Source organism: Pongo abelii, chromosome 19 (assembly GCF_028885655.2).
Source record: "Pongo abelii isolate AG06213 chromosome 19, NHGRI_mPonAbe1-v2.0_pri, whole genome shotgun sequence".
NCBI classification, from domain to species: domain Eukaryota; kingdom Metazoa; phylum Chordata; class Mammalia; order Primates; family Hominidae; genus Pongo; species Pongo abelii.
The window spans coordinates 56,633,304-56,645,824 of record NC_072004.2 but is presented as its reverse complement, the minus strand read 5'-3'; the positions used below and the strand labels follow the sequence as shown (position 1 = coordinate 56,645,824).

At 42.3% G+C, this 12,521-nt stretch overlaps 1 protein-coding gene across 3 annotated transcripts in view; it reads left to right on the top strand.

Moving 5' to 3' along the window:
• The first annotated feature begins 377 nt into the window (after positions 1-377).
• The window catches only part of GDPD1 (glycerophosphodiester phosphodiesterase domain containing 1), a 55,975-nt gene continuing 43,831 nt past the window's right edge, over positions 378-12,521 (top strand). Inside the window, exon 1 of one of the 3 annotated variants that reach the window (XM_054537030.2) lies at positions 378-673. In XM_054537030.2, coding sequence (XP_054393005.1) covers positions 532-673 — 142 coding nt within the window. In that variant the 5' untranslated portion in view covers positions 378-531. The remainder of the gene's footprint in view (positions 674-12,521) is intronic. The other 2 variants (XM_002827317.5, XM_054537031.2) reach the window with 2 other exon arrangements.

Below are 12,521 nucleotides of genomic sequence, written 5' to 3'. Positions count from 1 at the left end.
CTAGTATATGCGACCATAGGGGAAATTCTCTCTAGGCTAGATAAACGGAGGAGTTTATTTAGTGTTTTAGCAAGCTTTATCGCCTCCATAGGTACAAATTATTTGCATTTCCTAGAGCAGGGGCTAAGACGCGCCCTGGAATCTTTCCTTTTTGATGTGGATTTTCCAATTAGGAAAGGCTGTCCGTGAATAGTCTTTTCTGCTTGAGTGATGGCCAACACACTGGCAGGTTTGCAAGCTTTCTCTTCATGAGGGTCCGTCCACAGAGCTAAGTGACAAACACTCACTCCAGGATCTGCAGGCTCCTACTCGGGAGCCGGAGAGCGCCTGCGCGTCGGAGCCCCTTTGTTGCTGGAGCGCTGGGGTCCACCTGCGCATGCGCAATAGGCCGGCACTGACAAGTGCGCTGCACCACTGGCACCGGCTGGGGGCGAGCCGACCTCGAGCAGCCGCCGCCGCCGCCGTCGTTGCTACTGCCGCAGCGGAGTTCAGAGGGCCCGGAGGTGGGAGACTTCCCACACGGTGACTGAGATGTCGTCCACTGCGGCTTTTTACCTTCTCTCTACGCTAGGAGGGTACTTGGTGACCTCATTCTTGTTGCTTAAATACCCGACCTTGCTGCACCAGAGAAAGAAGCAGCGATTCCTCAGTAAACACATCTCTCACCGCGGAGGTGAGAGGGGTCCCCAGAACCCGATGACGGAGGTGGGGGAGGCTGAGGGTCCTTTGCGGCTCCGCAAAAGGCAGCCGGGTGCCAATCCCTGAGAGTTTGAGGAAGAATGGGGTTGTGTGAATTGAGGGCTCTTCCGGAGGTGAAGGCTGTGTGAAGGGAAGGTCTCCTGAGGGGAGGGAAGGAGAGGGATTCCCGTCAGAGCCACGGCGGGGGTCTCTCGAGGGCAGCAGTGTGAGGGGTTCTCTGAAACGGGAAAGACACGGTCGAGAATGAAGGGTAGGTGGAGCGTTTCTCGGCGGATGGAAGGATGATCGCAAGGTCCCTTCCTAGCAGCAAGACACAAAGGGGGAGCGCCGTGCAGAACCGAGGGTACCCCGCGGGGGGCACCGGGAACACACTGCTCCGAGCGAGCTAGTGGCTGAGTGGATGGGAAGAGCCGAGGCGACGAGGAGGGCTGGGGATTTGCCTGAAGCTGGACGAGCTGTAGCCCCTTGTCTGCGGTGCTGGGGGCCCGTCCCACCCCCACGTTCCGAGCACTCATAATTGAGAAGAGAGGGAAACCGAGTCCCCCGAGCCAGGGACATTTCCCAAGGTCACAATTAGAGCTAGGGCTGAACTGAGACAGGAGCTAGAGCGTCCTGGTCCCCAGGGCTGGAAACCTTGCATCTTTTTTTTTTTTTGAGCACTGCAAAAAAATAAATAAATAAATAAATAAATAAATAAATAAATAAATAAACACGCAAAGACACGTGGATTTTCAACAGACTAAAAATGATTTCGTTTAGGACAGGACAGTATTGTTTAAAGAAAACAAAAATAAGTTTCTTTTGGAAAAGTGTTTTGCTAAAAGGAGCCCAGGTAGTCCACCCTCTAATTTCCCAGATAACAGGCCAAATCTTTGCTTCTTCATTATTGTGTAATAATGTGTCTTCATTGCATTTCAACTATGATGTATAAAGTGCGGTGAAATTGGATTATTTTCAATCCATTTTAACTGTTCTTTAAGGGTGAATCTTAAACCAGTTTAAAATCTGCTTGAAATTTAATACACACTTGAAATGATAATTTCTAGGAGTTTACAGTCTAAAACTTGGTTTAGTACCATAATCACTTTACTAACAAGTATTGGCCAAGGAATAAGGTTTTGAAATATAAATACGGAAGTACATTATCATTCTTCTATATAATTTTATTAGTTAAGCATAGTTCTAATCAGTGACTTCAATAGTATTCTAGCCTTCCCACTCATGAAAAGCATCAGAGGTTTTAAAGGGTGGTCAGCCAAATGCCTTGTTATTGTTTATTTGGGTTATCTGTTTTAATAGCTACCTGGTTAAACTGTAGGAAGACATTTAACTACTAAGGTGCCTTCAACCATTGGAACCAGGGACCAACTTTTAGTATTCAAGTTGTTGTCACAGAAGCAATTTTCTTTTCTTTTTCTTTTTTCTTTTTGTGTTTTTGTTTGTTTGTTTTTTGTTGTTGTTTGTTTGTTTGTTTTGAGACGGAGTCTCGGTCTGTCGCCCAGGCTGGAGTGCAGTGGCGCGATCTCGGCTCACTGCAAGCGCCTCCTCCCAGGTTCACGCCATTCTCCTGCCTCAGCCTCCCCAGGAGCTGGGACTACAGGCGCCTGCCACCACGCCCAGTTAATTTTTTTGTATTTTTAGTAGAGACGGGGTTTCACCGTGTTAGCCAGGATGGTCTCGATCTCCTGACCTCGTGATCCGCCTGTCTCAGCCTCCCAAAGTGCTGGAATTACAGGTGTGAGCCACAGTGGCCAGCCTTTTTTTTTTTTTATGAGACAGAGTTTCCCTCTTGTCGCCCAGGCTACAGTGCAGTGGTGCCATCTTGGCTCACTGCAGCCTCTGCCTCCTGGGTTCAAGCGATTCTCCTGCCTCAGCCTCCTGAGTAGCTGGGATTACAGGCTCCTGCCACCACGCACAGCTAATTTTTGTATTTTTAGTACAGACGAGGTTTCACCATGTTGGTCAGGCTGATCTCAAACTCCTGACCTCAGGTGATCCACCCGCCTTGGCCTACCAAAGTGTTGGGATTACAGACATGAGACACTGTGCCCTGCCAGAAGCAATTTTCAATGATAGTAGTCCTATTCTGGGGATAGGCAGTACACATTACTTTTTTGTTTGTTGTTTACTGATTTACGAAAAGTATGCTTACTAAAAACTCCAAAACAAAACAAAACCAGATCCTCTAAAAAGCTATCTAAACTGTCATTGTGAATGATCAAAATTTTATTTTAGAAGAAATACGTGTCGATCTTTGAAATTTTGCGACACTCTGCAGGTGAAAAAACCCAGCACTCCATAGGCGTGAAAGACTGTGTGCTAGATTATCACAACAAGTATCAAAGCCAGGATAAGCTAGATCTCAAATTTTTGTTTACTGTTGAAAATACTTCAAAACTATTTTCTTCCTAGATATTAGGTCATTTCAATATTACCTCTTATATAAAAATTTCCATTCATTATTTGTAAATGTGGCATCAGTATTTATATATTTAAAGATGTAATGGAACTTTTTGTGATAATCTTATTAAATATCTGCAGACTCAAAATCTGTTTTACCTATATAATGGTCCTATAAACACTGTAGTAAGTTCCCATGTCAGTGCTTCATATGCTTTTGTTGAATGTATACACTCAATACTACAGTTGAATCCAGAGTGATAGAGGAGATAAAACACTTTGTAATTCAAGATACTACGTCTCTGGAAAATAAGAGACAATGTAACTAGGAAGGAGTCACTCCATTGATTGCCTTTAATTTTTGTCTTGGACACGGATAATAGCAATCACTGGTCTCTCTGTGCAAGTTACTAGTATTTGGGCTTATTCTCTATTGCCATAACTGCAAATACCTGATATTTACTTATTTTTCCCCATAAGTAAGGAAACAGTGATATTTCTTGTAAATTAGATATATGACCATTGAAACATTAATCATGTTATGTGTATAAAGTATATGCAACTGAATTGATACAACCTGAAACTCTGAATATCTACTCTATTTCTACAATATTATATCTACTGCAAAAACACATGTCTGTAATCCCATCTATTCAAGAGGCTGAGGCAGGAGAATCACTTGAACCTGGGAGGCGGAGGTTGCAGTGAGCGGAGACCGTGCCACTGCACTCCAGCCCAGGCGACAGTGCGAGACTCCGTCAGGGCACTCCGAGGGGTTGAATTACAGATGGACAGATGGCTCTTTCTCCCCCTTTTTTTTGAGACAAGTTCTCACTCTGTCACCCAGGCTGGAGTGGAGTGATGCAATCACTGCCATCATGATGAGCTTGACATCATTTAATTCTTAAAGACTTTCCTAATGAACTCAGATGTTAACAAATGTGATTTTTAAAATATTGCATACTGTGTCAACATATAGAAGACCAGCATGATTCAATGAATCAATAGTTTCCAAATGACTTATGCATGCTATTATAAAATCATGCATGGGTGAAAGGTCATTCAAAGTTCAAGATGGGCCAATGGATTTTCACATAATAGAGTATGAAGTGATTACTCATATGGTTCAAATTCCATATTGCAATGAACTTTTAAGAAACTACCACTTGTGGGCCGAGCAAGGTGGCTCATGCCTATAATCCCAGCACTTTGGGAGGCCGAGGCAGGCGGATCATGAGGTCAGGAGATCGAGACCATCCTGGCTAACATGGTGAAATCCCGTTGCTACTAGAAATATAAAAAAAATTAGCTGGGCGTGGTGGCGGGCGCCTGTATTCCCAGCTACTCGGGAGGCTGAGGCAGGAGAATGGCATGAACCCGGGAGGCGGAGCTGGCAGTGAGCCGAGATCGCGCCACTGCACTCCAGCCTGGGCAACAGGGCGAGACTCCATCTCAAAAAAAAAAAAAAAAAAAAAACTACGACTTGTTGAGCCGGGTGTGATGGTGCCTACCTGTAGTCTCGGCTATTTGAGAGGCTGAGGCAGGAGGATCACTTGAGCCCAGGAATTTGAGGTTGTTGCTATGATCGTGCCTGTGAATAGCCACTGAACTTCAGCCTGGGCGACATAGCAAGACCCTGTCTGTAAAGTAAACAAATTACTACTTATTGAAATTTGATGCCAGCCGGGCGCGGTGGCTCACGCCTGTAATCCCAGCACTTTGGGAGGCCGAGGCGGGCGGATCACGAGGTCAGGAGATCGAGACCATCCTGGCTAACACAGTGAAACCCCGTCTCTACTAAAAATACAAACAAATTAGCCGGGCGCGGTGGCAGGCGCCTGTAGTCCCAGCTATTCGGGAGGCTGAGGCAGGAAAATGGCGTGAACCCGGGAGGCGGAGCTTGCAGTGAGCCGACATCGTGCCACTGCACTCCAGCCTGGGCGACACAGCCAGATTCCGTCTCAAAAAAAAAAAAAAAAAAAAAAAAGAAATTTGATGCCATATCAAAGAAGACTTATTTCCAACTACATATCTGTGTAACGATGGGTATATATGAAGCAGATATGAGAATCTTGCGGCTTTCTATTAAGCCAGATATTAAAGAGATTTGCAAAAATATAAAACAATACCACTCTTTTTCATACATTATTTTATTTAGAAAAACAGTTACTTTTCATAAAAATGTTATTTTAACATATAATGTGTTTATTTTCTTTCTTTTTTTTTTTTTTGAGATGGAGTCTTGCTCTGTTGCCCAGGCTGGAGTCCAGTGGTATGATCTCGGCTCACTGCAGCCTCCACCTCCCAGGTTCAAGCAATCCTCGTGCCTCAGCCTCCTGAATAGCTGGGGTTACAGGTGGCACCACCACGCCCAGCTACTTTTTTTGTTTTTTTTTTGTATTTTTAGTAGAGATGGGGTTTGCCATGTTGCCCAGGCTAGTCTCGATCTCCTGAGTTCAGGCAATTAGCCTGCCTCACCTCCCATAGTGCTAGGATTATAGGCAAGAGCCACCACACCTGGCCTATTTTCAAAGCAAGGTAGTTAAAAGGATGCAGAAATCAGCCTGAAAGAACTAATGAAGTTGACTTTGATCACTTGATGAGGTGGTGTCTGCCAGGCTTTTCCACTGTGAGGTTATTTTTTCTCCTTATAATTAATAAGAGAAAAGGCTCATAATTAATAAGAGGCCACCCACCGCGGCCTCCCAAAGTGCTGGGATTACAGGCATGAGCCACTGTGCTCGGCCAATTTTTGGAGGGAGATACTTTAAAACTACACAAATACCCAATTCCTTAACAAATTATCAATCCATTTATTAAAATTGATTCAGAATTTATTTTATTTTATTTTATTTTATTTTATTTTATTTTTTGAGATGAAGTCTTGCTTTGTCTCCCAGGCTGGAGTGCAGTGGTGGGATCTCAGCTCACAGCAACTTCCACCACTAGGGTTCAGGCGTTCTCCTGCCTCTGCCTCCCAAGTAGCTGAGACTACAGGTACCTACCACCATGCCCGGCTAATTTTTGTACTTTTGGTAGAGATAGGGTTTCACCATGTTGGCCAGGCTGGTCTCAAACTCCTGATCTCAGATGATCCACCAGCTTCTGCCTCTCAAAGTGCCGGGATTACAGACATGAGCCACCGTGCCCAGACTGGATTCAGAATTTCTTATTCACTGATTTAAAAATCTGTTTACTATCATTATTTTGATGCTAGCACTGTCCCAGATTTGTCCAGTGAGAAGTCCTTCAGGCTGGCTTTTGTGTTCTTTTAATTTCTTTGCTCTTTGTTACGAGTGGTCAGTAGTTTAACTTAACTTACTGGTAACCCCTTTAGCACTCTTGTCTTTTTAGAAATATTCTATGGTGCTTTGTTTTTGAATCTTATCTGAATATAATGTATTTCCATAGTTTTTGATCAAAACAAGGGCCAACTAGTCTCATCCAATAAAGGGTTATCTAACCTTGAAAGGAGACTTAAAAAAAAACCTATAACCTTCATATTTACTGCATCTGTTTTCTATCATGCATCAACTCTAGTAACCAAGTGAACCTAAAATCAAACTAGTAGTTTTTTTTTTACATGGGTATCTTCCCTCTGCTAAAGTGATAAAATTTTAGCATATTAAAGCTAATATATTTGTTTCTGCATATCTTGTATTTCTGTTGATTATTAATTAGGTCATCATAAAAATACAATCTAACAATATAAAAGAAGAAAAATTTAATACAAATATGTTCAGATGGTATTGTATATAAAACATTTTAATGCTAATACTTAAGTCCTTTAGGTACTTTGAGCAGTACCTTTTTTGTGTGTGTGTGACGGACTTTTGATCTTGTTGCCGAGGCTGGAATGCAGTGGCGCGATCTCAGCTCACTACAACTTCCGCCCCCTGGGTTCAATCGATTCTGTGTCTCAGCCTCCTGAGTATTTGGGATTACAGGCGTCTGCCACCATACCTGGCTAATTTTTTTTTTTGTATTTTTAGTAGAGACGGGGTTTCACCATGTTGGCCAGGCTGGTCTTGAACTCCTGACCTCAGGTGATCCACCTACCTCGGCCTCCCAAAGTGTTGGGATTACAGGCATGAACCACCGCGCCTGCCCTGAGCAGTACCTTAAACCCTGTTTTTATTGAGAGTTTATTGAATTGTCTCTTTCTATTAAGAAGAAATTGGCTGTTTTTCCAAAGAGTATGGAAAATTATTTCCAAAGTATTTTTCTGTATATTTCATAAATTGTTTGGTAATACTGAAATGTTTTAGTTTTAAAACATTTTAAGCTGGGGATGGTGGCACACACATGTAATCCCAGCACCATGGGAGGCCGAGGATCACCTGAGGTCAGGAGTTTGAGACCAGCCTGGCCAACATGTTGAAACCCCGTCTCTACTAAAAATACAAAAATTATCTGGGTATGGTGGCATGTGCTTACAGCCCTAGCTACTCGGGAGGCTGAGGCAGGAGAATCACTTGAACCCAGGAGGTGGAGATTGCAGTGAGCTGAGATTGTGCCACTGCACTCCAGCCTGAGCGACGGAGCAAGACTCCATCTAAAAAAAAAAAAAAAAATTTAAAACTTTTGGGTGGCATGCATAAAGTTAGTTAACTCTTTTTACATAGTATATAATATTAGACAATATTTTATAATTCAATATGTTCACATCAAAATCTGTGTCCTTTTTTACAAATTACAATATTATTTATTATTGCAGTTAATGGACATTTACCAAGTACCTATTCTTTACCAGTTACTATGATAATGGCAATAGTAATAATAATTCTAATAATAGCAATAATCCTTTACTTTCACGGAATGTTTACTATAGTATTTCATTGAATCTAATGCCATTGGTTATAAATACACAATTTTTACATACTGTTAAGAAAGAGACCTCTATAAAAGTTGATTTAAAAAAAGAGAGAAAATCTTGCCAATTAAACTGTTCATTATACAGCATTAATTGTAAAATACATCTTAACTTCAGAGATGTTAAGAAATGAAAAGCTATCATTTTAGAATTGAATGGCTGGGCACAGTGGCTCACGCCTGTAATCACAGCACTTTGGGAGGCTGAGGTGGGAGGATTGCTTGAGCTCAGGAGTTTGAGACCAGCCTGGCCTACACAGTGAAACCCCGTCTCTACTAAAAATACAAAAGAATTAGCCTGGTGTGGTGCACGCCTCTAGTTTCAGCTACTCAGGAGGCTGAGGCAGGAGAATTGCTTGAACCCAGGAGGCGGAGATTGCAGTGAGCCGAGATTGTGCCACTGCACTTCAGCCTGGGTGACAGAGAAAGACTCCATCTAAAAAAAAAAAAAAAAAAAAAAAAAAAAAAGAATTGATAAAATACAGCAGTTTAAATATTAACTCATTTGATTATACCAATTCTATGAAAGTTTCTTAGGTAGCTTTTCTAAGGTCACACAATTATTAAACAGATTGGAGACCAAGCATCCTAAAACTCCAGAGTCTCACTCTTAACCACTAGACTATACTGCCTTCAGTCAAGGTGATTAAAACACGGTCACTTCTTTTAAGCAATTCATGGGAATGGGAGGAGAGAAACAGGTAAATAATTTATGCCATAATATGATAAATGCCTTAGTAGAGCTATGCATAAGAGACTATGGGGATACAGAGGAGAGACTGTTTAACTCTGTCTGAGGAGATTTATGTGTACCAAATCCTCTTCTGTCTTTCCTTTGACAAATAAGTGGATATTATAGCTAAAAAATCATGGTTAGGCCAGCCAGGCGCAGTGGTTCATGCCTGTAATCCCAGCACTGTGAAGCTGAGGCAGAAGGATTGCTTGAGTCTAGGAGTTTGAGACCAGCCTGGGCAACATAGTAAAACCCTGTCTCAAAAAAAAAAAAAAAATTAGCTGAGCATGGTGGCATGTGCCTGTAGTCCTAACTACTTGGGAGGCTGAGACTGGAAGATTGCTTGAGCTAGGAGTTTGAGGCTGCAGTGAGCTCTGATCATGCCACTGCACTCCAGCCTGGGTGACAGAGTGAGAACCTATCTCAGAAAAAAAAAAAAAAATCAGTTTAGGTTCTGTTTTAACCCTCCTGTGTTGCTGTGGCTGTGTTTTGATTTTTGATTTCTACTGTTGCAGCTAAAAAAACATTCAAAATACAGGTTAAGCTTCCCTAATCTGAAAACGAAATGCTCCAAAATCTGAAACTTTTTGAGCACAGACATAACTCCACAAGTAGAAAATTCCTGGTGAAAAATAATTTGAGGAAAAAAAATAATTTTTTTCCTCAAATTATTATTATTATTATTATTATTATTATTATTATTATTATTATTATTTTGAGACAGAGTCTCGCTCTGTCGCCCAGGCTGGAGTGCAGTGGTGCAATCTCAGCTCACTGCAAACTCTACCTCCTGGGTTCAAGTGATTCTCCTGCCTCAGCCTCCGAGTAGCTGGGATTACAGATGCCCGTCATCATGCCTGGCTAAGCTTTTTTTTTTTTTTGACACAGAAGTGCCTGTAAGCTGGGATTACAGGCACCCACCACCATACCCGGCTAATTTTTGTATTTTTAGTAGAGATGGGGTTTCGCCACGTTGGCCAGGCTGGTCTCAAACTCCTGACCTCAGGTGATCTGCCCGCCTCGGCCTCCCAAAGTGCTGGAATTACAGGTGTGAGCCACTGCGCCTGGCCTAATTTTTGTATTTTTAGTAGAGATAGGGGTTTCACTATGTTGGCTAGGTTGGTCTCGAACTCCTGACCTCAGGTTATCCGCCCACCTCAGCCTCCCAAAGTGCTGAGATTACAGGCATGAGCCACCACGCCCAGCCATAAATTTTTTAAAAAGAAAAAAATATATATAACGAATTCCACACCTGGCCTCATTTGACAGGTTGCAGTCAAAACAAAAGCAAACAACACACGGCTTATTCAGCGTCCCCAAGGGAAAAAAGACCCTTCCAGCTCCCTTCAGTTACAATATACCTTTTCTGAGTATGCCCAGATTTCCTTGTGCAAGTGTGCCCACAAAGGGTAATAAAATGGCACGTGTTCAGACTGATCACAACAACAGCAGATTCCCCATGATGCCCTACATGGTGCCAAGACCTATATGCATTATTTATTGTGTGTTTTTGTTTGTTTGCTTGCTTCCTTGCTTATTCTCTGCTCTTTGGTATAAAGATGTTGAAAATATCAAAAAGGCCCACAGATACCTCTATGGGTTATAGTGATAAGAAAAATAGGTAACATTTATGTTTATCTATAGCACAGAAAGTCAAGGTGTTATAGAGACTGAACAGTGGTGTAAGTGTGAAATACCTTACAGAGGATATGGTATTAGAATGACCACTATATATGACCCGAAGAAAAAGAAAGATAAACTGTTGAAGTTTTATATATATCAGAAGTAGTATATATAAAGTGGAAATGATGAACAGAAGTTAATTAAAAATAGAAAAACACTGCATAAAGCTAAAATGAAGATCTCAAGCGATGAAGTTAAAATGAAGGGAACTGTGAATATTGAACAGGCCAGTTGTAGAACTTTTTTTTTTTTTTTTTTTTAGACGGAGTTTTGCTCTTATTGCCCAGGCTGGAGTGCAATGGCGCGATCTTGGCTCACTGCAACCTCCACCTCCCGGGTTCAAGCGATTCTTCCGCCTCAGCCTCTCGAGTAGCTGGGATTACAGGCATGCGCCACCATGCCCGGCTAATTTTGTATTTTTAGTAGAGATGGGGTTTCTCCACGTTCGTCAGGCTGGTCTTGAACTCCCGACCTCAGGTGATCCGCCTGCCTCAGCCTCCCAAAGTGCTGGGATTACAGGTGTGAGCCACCATGCCCGGCCCAGTTGCAGAAATTCAAGAGAAGACATGGCATTACATTTTTAAAGATTAATGGTGATTAGCATCTGCTTGTCACGAAGCAGCAAAGAAATTCATTGACGAGTTTGCCAGGGTCATTGCTGTTGAAAATCTGACACAAGAACAAGTCTATAATCCTGATGAAACAATACTCTTTTGGCGTTATTGCCCCAGAAAGACACTGACTGCAGCTGATGAGATGGAAATTAAGGATGCCAATGACAGAATAACTGTGTTAGGATATGCTGATGTAGCAGGCATGCATAAGTGTAAACTTGCTGTGGTAGGCAAAAGCTTCCTTCCTCACTGTCTTCAAGGAGTGAATTTCTTACCAGTCCTATATGCTACCAAAAAGGCATGCATGGGTCACCAGGGACATCTTTTCTGATTGGTTTCACAAACATTTTGTACCAGCGGCTCGTGCTCACTGCTGGGAAGTTGGACTGGATGACAACTGCAAGATTTTGTTACTCCTTGATAACTGTTCTGCTTATCCACCAGCTGACATTCTCATCAAAAATAATGTTTATGCCATGTACTTTCCCCTAAATGTGACTTTATTAATTCCATGTGACCAGGCTATGCTTGGATCAATGAGAGTAAATATAAAAACATTTTCTTCCTTTTTTTTTTTGAGACGGAGTCTTGCTCTGTTGCCCAGGCTGGAGTGCAGTGGCACAATCTCGGCTCACTGCAAGCTCCGCCTCCCGGGTTCACGCCATTCTCCTGCCTCAGCCTCCCAAGTAGCTGGGACTACAGGCACCCACCACCATGCCCGGCTAATTTTTTGTATTTTTAGTAAAGACAGGGTTTCACCATGTTAGCCAGGATGGTCTCAATCTCCAGACCTCGTGATCCTCCCGCCTCAGCCTCCCAAAGTCCTGGTATTACAGGCATGAGCCACCGTGCCCAGCCAAAAACATTTTATTATGCTAGCAGTGATGAACAGTGGTGTGAGTGTGACATTTTTTTTTCTTTTTTAGGTTTTTTTATTTAAAATTAAGACAACTGCAGATTGTCCCCATGGATGACTAACATAGTTGACTCCTTTGCTTTCTGATGGTTCAGGGTACACAAACTTTGTTTCATGCATAAAATTATTTAAAATTATTTTTGCTGTGTTGCCCAGGCTGGTCTCAAACTCCTGGGTTCAAGCAATCTTTCTACCTCAGCCTCCCAAAGTGCTAGGATTATAGGCGTGAGCCACCATGCCCTGCCAGAAAGTTTTCAAAAGGAGTTTAGCATGAAGGATGTCTTGTATACTGTTGCCAGTGCTTGGAAATCAGTGAATAAAGATAAATTTGTGCATGCCTGGCATAACTCTGGCCTTTGACTATGTTTAGTGATGATAATGAACAAGTTGGTGACTTTTAAGGATGCCATATGTCGACAAAGTGAGAAAAAAATGATGTCTGACCTCCTTACATATACAAAAAATTGCCTTCAGAATTTGTCAGTACACTGAAAGAAATGGATATCGAAGAAGTTTTTAACATAGATCATGAGGTTCTAGTTGTTCATTAATTGACCAATGGTGAAATAGCCAAAATGGTTCTGAATCAAGGTGATCATGATAA